Here is a 15,500-nt window from a genome sequence, read left to right on the forward strand (position 1 = left end):
GAAGATGTATTCTGATGGATGTGGATATCTTCAACATAAAGAAGATCCAACTCACTTCCAGCTGATCAATGATGGACAGAAACAACTACACCCAGAGAAGGAACACTGGGAAGTGAATGTAAACTGTTAGCACTACTGTCTATCTACCCAGGTTACTTATACCTTCGGAATCTAATACTTAACGTGCAACAAGAAAATGGTATTTACACACGTATATTGTATCTAGGTTATTGTACTGTAACACATGTAAAATTTATGGGATTGTCTGTCATCTAGGGGAGGGAGTAGAGGAAGGGAGGGGAAAATTTGGAAAAATGAATACAAGGGATAATGTTATAAAAAAATTACTTATGCATATATACTGTCAAAAAATTTTATAATTATAAAATAAAAAAAATCCAATATTCAAAAAAAAAAAAAGAAGAAGAAGAAGAACTCAGTCAATTTAACCATAAAATAAATAAGGAAGAAGCATGAGTAGAACCTTAGGAAAATTAGATATGGTAGACTGGAGAAATTTAATAGGAATAAAAAGTAGTATACTTTTTTCTCAGGTATACATGGCATTTTCAAAAAATTTGATCATATACTGCATCATAAAAAACCTCACATCTAAATGCAGAAAAGCAAAAATATTCATCCTTCCTTTTCAGACCAAAATGAAAAAAAAAACAAAACAAAACAAAAAAAAAAAACTTTTAATTAGGGCCATAAAAACAAAAATGAAAATTAATCGAAAACCAAATCATTTGATCCTCAATAATGAGAGAAATTAAGAACAAATCACAGAAACTTTTTTTTTTTTTCTTCAAGAGAATGACAACATTCCAAAATTTGGGATATGCTACAAAAGTAGTAGTAACCTAGAGGGAAATGTATATCTCTTAAAATACATCACCACTGGGCAAGTTACTTTACCCCAATTGCCTCAGGGGAAAAACCCCACCAAACACATCACTATAGTAGAAATAGACTTTTATTAGAGGCACTCATACAATTAGTAACAATAAGTCATTCTCTAGTTGATAAATGGTAAGAGGATATGAAAGAAATCAAAGCTATCTTTAGTCACATGAAAAAAATGCTTTATATTAATACAAGTTAGGGAAGTGCAATTTAAACAACTGTTAGATACTACCTCACCCCTATCAAATAGGCTTACATGACAGAACAACACAATGGTAAAAGGAAGAGAGGATATGGAAAAAATAAGATATTAATAGAGTTGTGAACTAGTGTAACTATTCTGGAGAAGAGTTTAGAACTATGCCCAAAGGGCTTTAAAACTGTGCCATACTTTTTAACAATGCCAGAGAGATCAAAGAAAAGAGGGAAAGACCTTTTTATATTAAAAATAGTTTTTTTTTTTTTTTTTTTTTTTTTTTTTTTTTGTAGTAGCAAAGAATTAGACATAAGAGAGTGCCAATCAGGAAATGGCTGAACAAGTTGTGATATATGATTGAGATGGAATATCATTTCATTTTAAGAAATATGAGCGAGATGGTTTCTGAAAAACCTAGGAGGACTTATATGCAGTCGTGCCAAGTGATATAAGCAAAGCCAGGAGAACATTGTTCACAGTAATAGCAATATTGTAAGGATGATCAGCTGTGAAAGAGTTATTCTTATCATGACAGTGATCCAGAATGATTGTCATATGTTAATTTCAAAGGACTCGTGATGAAAAAATGGTATCTATCTCCAGAGAACTGATGAACTGAATTTAGATCAAGCATAGTTTTTTTTTTAACTTTATTTTCCTTGTTTAGTTTTTGTCATTATTTTATTTTGAAACATGACATGTTTGCATAACTTCACATGTATAATAATATCAAATTATTTTATCAAGGAAGAGGGAGGGAGAAATTAGGACTCAAATTTCTAAAAAAATTATTGCTTTGGGGACAGCTAGCTGGTACAATAGATAGAGCACCAGCCCTAAAATCAGGAGGACCCAAATTCAAATGTGACCTCAGACACTTTACATATTAATTGCTTTTTAAAATTTTTAAAGTAGGAAATTATTTATTTTTTTTAAAAATAACAAGTGATTTATCTTTGATGTACAGAAAGTAAATGCCCTATTCTGGATTTGAATCCAGATCATCTAACTGCAAATCCAGTGTTCTTGCTATAACTTCCAGCATATTCTCTGTAATGAAACAAGTGGGACCAACAGGTAGACTAGTTTGTAGTCCTTAGAAAGCAGGCTGTGTCTGTTGCTAGGATAATACTTAAAGCCTTGTCACTGTGCTAGAATCTGTTAGAAAATATATAATGCTGCCATAGCATTCAAAAACCATGGGTCATTTCCACATCATGATGAGACACTGGAATTGAACTTATATACATATATATATATATATATATATATATATATATATATATATATATATATATATATAAAATCCATATATGTATATAATGAAATATCATGTTATGCTGTAATTAGTATCTTGAATGCAACTCAATGTGTGGTGGTTTTTGCACAGAATTTGTCTTTTAGTAACTGTCTTTCAACTCTTACTCATTTCCTGACTGAAGTCTCAGATTTGAAACAAATTTAAGAGGTAATTATTGTATGCAGTTTAGCTCACTAAGTAATAATTCCTAACTTGAGACAGTTGAATGAAGAGAGAAGTAATATAGATAACTACAATTCTTTTTTCTCCTTTGCTTTCCTAGCCCTTAGTTTTATTGGATGCTGCCAAACCTAATGACCACCCTTTTCCTGTAACTTGACTCAAATTCAACCAATTGTGGTTTTTATTTTTCAGAACTCAGAATTCCATGCAGAGGATATAAAGAATGATAAATCTGGGGGGTAGAATGGGTAGATATGTTTTCATATGGAAAAGATTATTTTAAAGGCTTTGTATTTAGCTTTCTTCCTCCTCCCCCCCCCCCCCCAGTTTTCGGTTAAAGGCTTTTCATAGAATTCATAGAGGGGAAAGGCAATAATAATTAACATCCTAAAAATCCTGTGTTGGTTGCTAATTTGGCTATGTGTGATGCACAAATGTGGCAATACAGATTTAGTGAACAACACATCTATAATACTATCTGTATTATTATCTATTATGTATCTCCTATTATCTATATAATTACTGGTGAATCCTCACAGATCTCGTGCTGATCACAACCCATTCATATTTTGTGTGTGTGTATTATCATGGGTGGTGAAGGACATAGTAGAAACTACATTGTAGAGAATCTGTTGAAGCAATAAGATGTGTTTATTCTTGAAAAGACAAAATTTAAGGGACACATAATTATTGCCTTCAAATGAGTGAAGAGCTGATATGTGGATAATGAATTATATTTATTCTGTTTGACACTGAAGGGCAGAATTAGGAGCAAGAGATTGAAGTTGGAACTAGGAAGATTTCAGCTCAATGTGACAAGAAGCCTTCCTCATAATTAGATATATGCTCAGAAGTATAATATAATAGCTTGGGAAATAGAGTTCCACCTTTAATTTTAACAAAAGGTGTATTATTTCTTGTTGGTTGTTTCAAAGTTATTTCCATTTTTTCATATAGAATATTAAGGTTTGAGATAGTAACATTCCAAGTGTACTAACTCCACTATCACAAATAAGGGAAAGAAGTCATTTTTTAAAAATTTATAATTTTCATTTTTTTTCTTTTATTTATAAATGCATTTAGGATGATCTGGCTTAGTTTAAATTTCTCAAAGTTTTCTGCAAAATTAACTTGACATATCCATTTTCTGTTTTTTTATATCAACTTGTTTATTTTGGTTAGGTTTGAATTTTTCTAATAGCCCATAGTATCATTTTCATTATCTTTATTCTTGTTATTTGGTTTTTATTTTTATTCTAACAACAGATAATTCATTTTCAGTATCCATCCATCCATCCATCCATCAGTAACCAGTCATTTCTTGTCAACATTTAATCAGTTTGGGTTTTTTGGTGCTGTCCTGTATGCCCAGAGCTTTACAATTCTTTATAATATCCAGCCTTTTCTTTTCCAGCACTTTAGTCCTTATAAACCTTCCCTTAGATTATTGTAATAGCTTCCATCCTGGTTTAAGTCTCTTTAACATTTTAGTCCCTCTTACACACTCTGCCAAAATAACTTTCTTTAATCCACATCCCCCTTAACCGCTAAATGCCTTGTAGTTAAATAACATATATATGTTTTTATTTATTAATTATATCTACATTCTATATAGATATTTTTATGTGTACTTAACATCTCCTCCACTGGAATATAAACTCTTTCTGAGACAAATTGTTTAATTATTTGTACTTTTATACCCATTGCCTGCCACTGGCAATGGCACGCAGTAGGCACTTAATGAATATTTCATTGATTAGAAGAAAGTTTTCACGATGTACTGTCATAAGGACCCTCAGTTATCCTTAAAGGCTTTAAGCTTTTAGATTCTTTTGTTTCTTAATCTTGAACCATATATTCCAACTTTTTTTTTCTTCTACTAGAACCCAGCTTTTGTTTCTACTTGTTTTAGAGAGGGTGCTAGAATATTAAAATACAGGAAAGAGATCTAGTTCTAATATACAAAATTACATTTTGGAGAACCTTATATATGTGTTTTTTGTTTATTTTGCCCAAGAGAAGCAAAGGCTGCATCATATTTCCAATTAGACAAGTTATCTAATCCCTTTAGAGCTAATTTCATGTCCCTCTGTTGAAGAAAGTAAATATCTAACCCTCTTGACATACTTAAGTTGCATGAGTCCAGGGATTGTGAGTCCATTCTTAATTTCAGTTTTCTCTATTTGTAAGAACATTATTTCCCCTTTACTGAAGTATTAAGATATTAAAGGATAAAGTAGATGAAAAGGCTCATTTTAATAGAATTATTGTAGACTTGGTATAAGATAGTGCCTAGATTTCATTATGACATAGTATTACATAGTAATTTGTGACTACTATTTTCACACAAATATTATATATTATATATTGTATTATTATGTAAAACTGAAATCAAAGCAATCACATTTAAGATTAAACTAATCTATGAATAACAGAAACTTGTGTGTTAGAGGATTAAAACATCTTCTACTAGTACTGGATGTATTTTTAACATGATTCCAGAATTCAAATGCATACAAATAAACAAAAAAGCACTAATTGAAAGTGGTTACTATCCCTTCCATCCCACTTTTGGTGGGCTTCTCTATCATCCTTATTTTCTCACTTGTCTTCAATTTCTCCCTGACTGCAGACTGCTTGCTCCTGACATGCTTGTCCATAGCTTATTCATCCTCAAAAAAAAAAAAATTCACTTGATTCATCCATCCCTGCCTTCTGTTGTCCCATATTTCTCCTCCCTTTTTTGTGTCTAAACTCCATGAGAAGACCATCTATAAAGATGCCTCTACTTCCTTTCCTCTCATTCTTTTTAATTCTCTGACTTCCAAATTTATTCAACTAAATCTGCCTCTCCAAAGTTACTAATGATCTCTTAATGGCCTTTTCTTTAGGAGGAAAGAAACAACTAATTTTCTTTTCTCAATCTTCTCCCACTTGACATCTGCAGCTTTTGACAATGTAGGTCATGCTCATTTCTTTCCTCTGTCTAGGTTTTCAGGATATTCCTCTCTCCTGGTTCTCCTTCTGCCTATCTGACCTGATCTTTAATCTCCTTTGCCAGATCTTCATTCAGGTTGTACTTAAAGACTTTGGGTGACTCACAAAACTCTGTTCTAGCTCTCCCTTCCCTTCTCCCAGCCCACCACCCCTTCTGCTCACTTGGTGATCAGGTTTAATGGATTCAGTTAGTAATTCTATGCTGATGAGATTCTCAAAAACTGACTTTATCATCCCAATCTCTGCTGACCACCAATTGCACATTTCTCTAATGTACACAGTGCATCTCAAAATGGATGTCCTTGAGTTACCTTAAATTCATTAGGTCCAAAACTAAACTCATCTTTCCCTGCTGACTCTTCCTTCTTTCTGACTTCCCTATTATGATGAAAGTACCATCATCCATCTAGTCATCTGGCTGACCAGGCATCCCTGCTACCTATATATCATCCTTGACTCTTCTCTCTCTTACCTCCCCTTACTCATCACATATCCAGTCTGTTGCCAAGGCCTCTAAATTTTTCCTTGTTAGCTCTGATATACAATCTCTTCCATCCTCTGAACCACCTTGGTGCAGACCCTTACCAAATCTCATGGCTGAATTGCTATACTAATCTAATGTATAGTCTGCCTGCCACAAGTCTCTCTCCACTCTAGTACATCCTCACCTGGCTGTCAGAATGATCTAACTATGTCACCCCCCTACTTAATAATAAACTCTAGTAGCTCTCTGTCACCTTTAGGATCTAATGCAAAATCTTCTCTTTGACATTCATAACCTGCTTTCTCTCCACTTCCAAAACATCCTTGTCAATACTCTTGCTGTTCCTGACACCATTTTCATTGACCATTCCCCCATGATTGGAATGCCCTTCCTCCTCATCTTTACCATCTGACTTCCCTGACTTTCTTCATAGCCTACCTAAAAATCCCATCCTCTATGAAAAACCTTTCTTTCCCTCTCCCCTTTAGTCTTCTTCTGTTTTCTATTTATCCACTATATGTTTTATTTATACATAGGTATTTACATGTTATCTCACTCATTAAACTGAGCTCCTTAGGAGCAGAGATTACTGTCTTTTGCTGTTTTTTTGAATCCTTGGCACTTGCCACTGAAATTGCTTGGAACCTAGGAGGTGCTGAATAAATATTCATTGACTGACTGGAAATACAAATACAAACAAGCAAGACAATTTCTACCTTCGAGGAGTTCACATTTTAATATGTATAAAAGAGCAGATAGGAGGAAGTAAATGATGGCCATTGAGGATGGTAAGAAAAGGGATTATGAATACCATAGGATGAATGAGCAACACATCCTTTCCAGGAATTCTGGTGTTGAGCTGATTGCTGTTTTCAGAACTGGGGTTGAAAGATAGGAAGTTGGGAAGAGACTTGATAGGCTTGAAATCAAGCAAGGTACATTGAATGCTTACCAGTCAGAATCTGGCATCTTAGGGCTGGGAAGTGGCAAATCAGATAGTATGTCCTGGAGTTGACTATAAAGGGGTATATATTAGGTGAAAAGGTTCTTAAGTGCTTCCAGAATAGTCAGTAGGCTCTGGAAGATCATCTTATTCAACCACCTCATTTTACTCATAATAAAACTGGGTTCCAGAGAATGTAAGAATAGCTGATAAAGAGTCAGGACTAGAACTAGGTCATCCAACTTGAAACTGAAGACTCTTTACTTTAAAGCACACTTACTTATTTCCACTACAGAAATCCCCAGTGCTTTTCAAAGTAGAGTGTAGAAGAAGGAACCCTCCCTGGATTTAAAGTCAGAGAATCTGGGTTTTCAAATCTCATCTGCTCTCTATGGTTTTGGACAATTCACTTTATTTCTGGATCTCAGTTTCCTTATAGGTAAAATGAGGGGATTGGACTGAGGTGACCCAAGACCCCTTTTAGCCAAACCTACACTCTGTGGAAAGCATTCATAAATTCTGTCACTGTTTTCTGTTTTGTTTTCTCTTGTTTTTAAATTTCTCACATTGATTATTGTTTCTTTTTGAAATTGAGATAATTATATTTAGAAAAATGAAAGTAATTTTTGGGGGGTTGTTTTGATGCAGATAGCATTGCTAAACCGCCTTGAAAGAATATTTGAAGCCTGTTTTCCTTCCTTACCTGTCCCTGAAACTAAAGAAGGAGTTACTTCCCTGGAACACTTGCTAGAAGCAAGCAATACACAGATCAGAAGGAGAGATTCTTTGGGTGAGAAGTGGTGAGTAACTGACATTTTTAATTTAATTCAGCATGTATTTATTGAATGTCTGCTATGTGTAAGGCACAGTGCTAGAAATACAAGAAAGACAAACAAATAGTTCTTGCCCTCAGAGAGCATATCCTGTTGTGATACAGTGTGTAAACATGTAAATAAATACAAACTATAAAGAAATTTAAGGAGATCAGGAAAGACCTTGTGGAGGAAATGGCAGCTCAACTGAAATTCTGAACGATGTTTGGGAAGAAGTGAGGAAGTATACCCTAAGCACGGCTCATAGGAAACAAGGGCATAGGAATAAGAAATGAAGTGTCCTGGATTGGGAACAAAAGGTGACTGGTTTTAGTTGGAGTACATAGTACTCAGACCTGTAGAATGGATCTGTTCATGTGAAAGGATGCTGCTGCTGCTGCAAGGAGACTGAGAGGCAGTTGCATTCTCTGACCTGCCCTCTTCCCTCTGCTTTCAATTTGTTTCATTCCCAATCCACAAAGAACGTCTGTGAAGGCTGCTTTGCAACGCCTTCAAATGTTATGATTCACAGCTGTGGAGACTCTTGGAGAATTGACCTGCCCCTTCACGTAGGCATGGTCCTTAACAATATAGTACTTATGTTATGCCAAGTAACTTACTAAGCAGTTGCTGAAGCCCTGAACAAATAGGGAAATTAGGAGGAGGTTTCAGGTGCTTGTGGGACATCCCAAGTAGATGTCTAGCAGGTAGCTGGAGATACAGGACTGAAGCAAGGAGAGGGAGAACTGCTTTGTAGATTTAGGAGTTATCTATATAGAAATGATGAAACCCATAATAACTGAAGAGAGATTATCTGGGAAGAGAGAAGGCTTAGGATACTATCCTTACATACAATTAGGAGACTTGCAAAGGAATCATCATACAGGTAAAGGATTAACCAGGAAAGAGCTGTAAGAGCAGAAAGTGAGAGGGGGCAGAGGAAGAGAGAGAGAATATTTGAGAAGTAGGTGATTTGGGGGTTTCAAAGCTGAAGATTGGTAAAAGGCCCCTGGATTTAGCAATTAGCAAATTGTCAAGATGAGGTTAGAAGTAAGATTGTAAAAATTTAACTTTCCTAAATTAAATTCCTATCAGTTATGTTACAGATTTTCTAATCTAGACTTGTAATTTCATAAGGGTAGAAAATTCCTTATGTGGAAATTATCTCTACTAAGGCAGATTTTTGAAAATTTTCCTGTAATTTATAGTTTTAAAGAATTGTTGGGAGTACTCAAAGATTAAATTAAGGAACTTTCCCATGGTCACATAGTTAACTCTCAGAAATAAGATTTGAACCTAGGTCTTTCTAACTCCAAAACTTGACCTCTACTATTGTATATATAAATCAGATCAAGTTAATAATGATCATATTTGCTATTGAACACTTCATACAGATGATAGTTTTTCAAATATGTAGACAATGCCTAAATGAGAGAGTTATTTGAATATTATATAATCTACAGTTTCTATAAATTGCTATATTTCTACATTGATGAAATTTAAGTAGATTGATTCTATCTGCTATGAGTACTAATTCCCAATTTTAAGTCTGGTTAACTGGTTTGTTTGTGGGTTTTTTGTTTTTGTTTTTGTTTTTTTTGCTGAGACAGTTTGGGATTAAATGACTTGCCCAGGATCATACAAGTTAATAATTGTTTTAAGAACACTAGTAATTTTAGTTTCCTAAGTACTCATGTATAGGCACAAGCTTAAAGAAATAATAATATCTCAGTCACATTACAGTTGCAATATATGGTAAAAGTTCCTGAGTCAACTAGTCTTCATCCTGATGACTTTCAATTGGTTGTGGCCATTATAGGGAACTACTGGATGTGTGGACAGAACTACAGGATATCCATGATGCATATGGCCTGAGATACCAGTGGGGTGGCTCCCATAGCAACAAGAAACTTTTGTGCTCTTTGGGAATCGACACACGTAATATTGTGAGTTTGATAATCATATTAGAGATGCCTTAACAGTTAAGTAAACCCTACTCTAATATTTTTAAATGTAAGGAATTCTTAAGAAGACACATTAATACGTAACAAACATTTGTAATTTAAATGTGCTTGTTTTTTTTTTTTTTTCCTAAAGAGCTATGTTGCCCTTTATTTTTTTTCTTCCAAATTAGCTATCAGCACATCAGAATTGTGTAATTTAAATAATTTGTTGGTTTAAAGAAAAATAACTAAAGGTCAGTTGACAGTTGAATATTTTGGAAAACAATAGTTTTTTTTTTTTTTTTTTTTTTTTAAGGTATGTAAAGCATTCTTTAAATTTTTGTTCTTTCTTTAGCTTTTTACAGGCAATAAGAAGCAACCCGTTATAGTGCCCATGTATGCAGCAGGACTGGTAAGCATAAGAACATCCTCGTAAACCCTTAATCTTTGATGTCTTCAATTTTTAAAATCACATAGAAAAAACTCTTAAATTAAATTAGCATGGAAATTAGGAAATAGGAAAAATCCTTTCTGTTAACTTCAGAAGTACTTTTAATATTCCCTTCCTTTCTCCCGTGAAGGAAATGTTAGCTATTTAATCCTAAACTAAAGCCTATTTTTGCCTCTTTAAAGTTTACTTGACAGTTTCAAGAAAAACATTGGGTTTAATCATACTATAAAATGCTACATTTGATTAATTCATTGTTGAAACTCTACAGTAACATTGAAACCTAGTTTTAAGAAACTAGTGTTCTTATGGAAATTGTATAAAAGAACCACAGTTGTTTCATATTAAGGTTATAGTTATAAGAATTCCTATTGAACACATTTGTAAATAGTTTGAAACTAGTTGAATTTTATTATTTTGTGGGTTGTTTGGGTTTTTTTGTTTTCCCAGATATGCCAGGTAGTCTGGAATAATTAAAAAGAAATTATTCTTTTTTTTTACAAAGGACTAAATGATACTTTAAAGTTTGCTTTCTTTTTTGATGTGCCTATGAATTATTGGTAGCCAAAACAATTCTCTGTGTAAAATGAAAATATTTTAAAAATCCTATCACAGATAACTTTTTAGCTAGAGGAAAAATCTTGTAGCCTGTTAGGATTACAAGGTGAGAACTCTGGTTGTCTGGGCAGTTTTCTAGCTCAGAATTCACACCTTTAGTTCCCGCCTTTAGGGGGAGTTTACACCTTTGAACTTCTGAAAAGGAGTTTACACAACCTTTAAAAGGAGCAAGTTCATTGGTTGAAGTAAGGGCAGCATTGGATCTGGAGATTAGTCGCGTCTGGGACAGAGTTGGGACGGCAGGCTAGAAGGAGTGAGTCTAATCTGAGATTGAGTTGAGATAGCAGTCCCCAAGGATAACTTAGAGATGACCAGACCTTGACATTTTGGCGCCCAACGTGGGGCAAGGACTTTTGCTTATCCTGACAAGGACTGATTCTGAGCCCTTCAGAGGAGCTAGCTCGGACCTTGACAGTAGCCCATTAATATAAATATATATATAGTTTTACTAGTCAACAAGACTAAGATTCTCAGTGTATATCTTTGTAGACATTACATGTTAAAAATTTTTTTCAAATGAATCATGCTATATTAGAGGAAGGGACAATGTGGTATTTTTACATTTGGATTGCTGTTTATATTATAAAAATTTTAGTAAATATTTCGTGAATCTTTTCTGCTTCTCTAAAAGATGATCATTATTGTCTTATGAGAGGATCAAGTAATTTAGTGAAACTTATTCTTCTTAGTGAATTTTACTCTATTGTAATTATTTTAAGTTTCTGTTGTTGACATAGATGCTCATAATCCAAAATATTATATTTTCTAAGAACACTGAATCTCTCATTTTAACAAAATCTTATTCAGGAACTGAGAGTTTCATGTATGGGAGATTATGATTTGTGAAAACATATGCATAACTTTATTGTGTTTTTTTCCCCCCAGATATTTGGAGGGATAATGAAATAGAGATATTAGTAAGATTTGTCTGCTTTTTTTCCCTACCAAGAATTAACAGAAAGCTTTTAATAGTCATAGATGTGGTAGACCATGTAATGGCTTGCACCATTTAAGTTTAATGACAGATACAAAGTGAAACTCTTGGATTATAATTCTATTCATTTAATGTTTTTCCTAGTTAGATTCAAAACAATTGTTTTCATTTGTTTTTAAGATTTTCGAGTTCTAGGTTCTCTCCCTTATCCCCACTCACAATTAAGAAACCAAAGATTAAATGTTATGTAAAACATTTCCATAAAAGTCAAGTTGTAAAAGAAAACATAGATCTCCTACTCTAATGAAAATAAAAAACCCTCAAGAAAATTTAAGTTAAAAATAAAGAGAAAGGTGGAGAGAGAAAGAGAATGCTTTGATCTGTGTTCAGACTTGATCAGTTCCTTCTCTGAGTATGAATAGGATTTTTCATTATAAGTCCTTCAGAGTAGTTGTGGATGATTGTACTACTGAAAATAACAAAGTAATTTATAGTTGGTCATCCCAGAACATTACTATTACTTTGTATACAGTATATTTCACAAAATGAAACTCAAAACAGAATGCATTATGAAAGTTTCTTTTTGTTCCCTTTCTTTCCTTTGTCCTTTCCTCTTTTCCCACTACCATAAGGCAAAGAAGGCTTAGATTTTTTAATTTGAATTGCATAACGCATTACTGATTAACTTAGAAGCAATAGGCCTAAAATTTTATTAATTTGATCTCTGGGAGTATTAACCAAATGGGAAATAGAATTTCAATGTTATTTAATAAATGAAAATAGGAGTTTAAAAAACTACAATAACTCTTTGAGAAATATAATTGGTAATTTAAAGCCTATTGAAGAACAAGTAGCACATTATCACATAAGACATAAATTTTATTTTAAATTGTCCCTGGCTGCTAAGTCAAAGGCTTCTGTATGCTCTTCTGATAAGGATTAAACATCTAAATCTTGTCAGTTAACTTTCCTTATGCCACACTTAAAGGATAAACTCCCCTGACAGCTTATGTGGAAATGTACAGTTATTTCATATTAGTGGTTTAGCAGCTTGAAGTTTTTTTGAGATAGTTTGAACTGTCCTAATTTATATTCTGTTGCTTCACTGTGATGTGGAAACAGTTCTGGGTTCTGGAACGCTATACCCTATACTATTAGAGCAAAAAGTCTAGTGGATCCTCTCAGCTGGAAAGGTTTTAAACATGGAGTAGGAAATGAACCATGTGTCTTTCTTAGCACTATTCTAGCCAGCTGAAGATAGAGGTACATCACCGGAAAGTAGGTTGGCTGCCAGGTACCAAGAGCTATGCTAAAACTCCAGAATGTACAACTAGAACTAGATAAGTATGAATAATGCATCTCATGAAGTGGTTGTATATTCATAATCACACTATTTGAAGTTATAATTATGTAAAAATATGACAGTTGGTTCCATCTCATTGGAAATATGTGATGTGAAGTTGAATAATGTAGTCATTCCACAGGATTCATTATTTTCATTAATCAGGACCTGACTGTATTTTATTGCAATTAAATTTTCAGTGGTGGTATATAGATGCTCATACAAAACACTGTTTGAATATAAGTCTATATGCATCCTCTGCTTTTCCTACAAAGCTCCGATAGAATTTCTAAGGCAGTAGCACATATACTAATTCACTCAATAGACATTTCGAATGCCTGCTCTAAGCCAGGACTTACAAAGACAAAAGTAGAGCACTCTTGCCTTCTGGGAGTTTATATTGCAATAAAGGAAATGTGTACTAATATAAGTAAAACACATAAAATAAATGGGCAGAGTGGTACAAGGAGGATCAGGGAAGTTCTTACATAGACTTTGACATTTGAGCTGAATTTTGAAAGAAAAAAGGGATTTTAAGAGTTGTAGTTATGGAAAAGAAATATCTTCTAGACCAGTTTGTACATTGGTGTGGTGATGTGAGTTGGAATGGACCATCAAGAAGACCAATTTGTCAGGACCACAGAGTGCATAAAAAGATTGAATGTGTAATAAACTGGAAAGGCCAGCTGAAACCAGGGTGTAAAGGATTTAAAATTCTAGAGGAGTAACCTATGTTACAGACTGGTGAGCTCTATTGACTGAAATCTGTAAGATGCCAGTACAAGATAAGAACCTAAGTAAATTTAGGCCAACCCCAAATGGTATAGATTAAGTTGAGAAACCTCTCCAAGCTTTGGCATGAAAATGTTTGAACTGAAAGCTTTCCTACCTTTTAAGCTGCAACTGAATGTGAGAAAAAGGGTAACATTTAGTTTGTGTTTACTTGAATAATTTGCCCTTGTAAATTTTATTCAAAATAAACACTTTTGTTGAAAATCTGGTCTAAGAATATTGGGGAAATCATTATATCCTAAAAGAACTTTAAAGTGGAGAATATGATACTTTGAGAATATTGTATGTTGAATTCTTTTAAGCATGAATAGAGTATTTGTCATGAGCCCTCCCACACCTGTTTTCAGGCTACAGTGATATCTTTTATTATATTCTTATTCTTGTATGTAATAACAGAAAGGGGAAATATTAAGTACCTGTAAGATGATTGCTTCAACTGAAGATGAAAGATTAAAAACAGAGCTTATGAGATCAAAAGTCTTAAAATCTGTGGAAATAGTTGCTAGAAGGAATTTCTAGAAGTTTACTAATTTATTAACACAATTTCTTTCTTCTGGAAGTATTCTCCAATTGACCTATTTTCCCTTCTGTAGTTTATTGATTAATCCTATATTTAGCATCTTCCAACCTTTTGCATAGTTTTTGCTAATAGCCACTATAACTTTTTTTAGGGTATGTTAGAACCCACAAAGGAACCATTGAAACCATTGTCTGCTGCAGAGAAAATAGCTTCAATTGGTCAAACTCCCCTTATATCACCGGAGATGAGTGCATGTACATCTGATCAATTACAGGTAAAAAAAAAAAAAAAAAAAAAAGTGTGTGTGTGTGTGTGTGTGTGTGTGTGTGTTTTGACCTTTTTTTTCCCTTTAATATATGTATAGCTAAATTTCTTTTTCTTAAAACCTTTATTTGGTCATGTTTAGAATTTTACTATGTGTACTTCAGTGGAAAAACTAAGTTGGGGATAGTGTTTTGGTTTTTTTTTTTTTTTTTTTTTTTTTTTTTTTAGGAGGATTTTTATTGAAAATTAGTTTTGTCAGCTCAACCCATTCCTTAATTGTATAGTGAAAAGAATTGTCCTTTTTCTAGTCTATTTAACTCTAAAATAACACATACTCTACTTCTGTTCCCCCGATCCCCTTTTATTTTAGTAATGTTTGAAATATTGTGTTTGTAGGAAGCGTTAAAAGGGTTGGAAGTAAATCCTTAGAGCTCGATTGTGTTCGTGTTTATATTTAAATTTATACATAAGCCATGATTTTGATACTCATTTTGAATTAAAAATTCTTTTAAATGTTAGCTTCTTTGGGCTAAGCTTATTTTCCAAACAAAGCTAAAACATTTATTTAAAAAATCATTTTATATGTGCAAATTTTCATAGTAAAATTTAAACTGGCTTGTTTTTCCTGTTCTTTGCATCAACACACTTAAATTTACTGTTTACAGAATAAATAATACAGTACTATTTTCCATTGGAGGGAAGTAAGCTTTTCTGTTCACCTTGGGTTTCTTATGGATTTGGATTGGCTTAGTTTTTCGGTTTTTATTCATTTACTTAGTTAATTCCTCTTACGGTTTTTAGAAGATTTTAATACATTA

The 15,500-nt window shown here is 33.3% G+C and overlaps 1 protein-coding gene across 2 annotated transcripts in view; it reads left to right on the plus strand.

The window, feature by feature from the left end:
- Window positions 1-15,500, plus strand: part of AFTPH (aftiphilin) — an 85,510-nt gene that overhangs the window by 43,439 nt on the left and 26,571 nt on the right. For both annotated transcript variants that reach the window (XM_074287050.1, XM_074287049.1), the window contains exons 3-6: window positions 7,658-7,809; window positions 9,641-9,767; window positions 10,120-10,176; window positions 14,570-14,692. In XM_074287050.1, coding sequence (XP_074143151.1) covers window positions 7,658-7,809; window positions 9,641-9,767; window positions 10,120-10,176; window positions 14,570-14,692 — 459 coding nt within the window. The remainder of the gene's footprint in view (window positions 1-7,657; window positions 7,810-9,640; window positions 9,768-10,119; window positions 10,177-14,569; window positions 14,693-15,500) is intronic.

The sequence above is a fragment of the Sminthopsis crassicaudata genome, chromosome 2 (genome assembly GCF_048593235.1).
Source record: "Sminthopsis crassicaudata isolate SCR6 chromosome 2, ASM4859323v1, whole genome shotgun sequence".
NCBI lineage: Eukaryota > Metazoa > Chordata > Mammalia > Dasyuromorphia > Dasyuridae > Sminthopsis > Sminthopsis crassicaudata.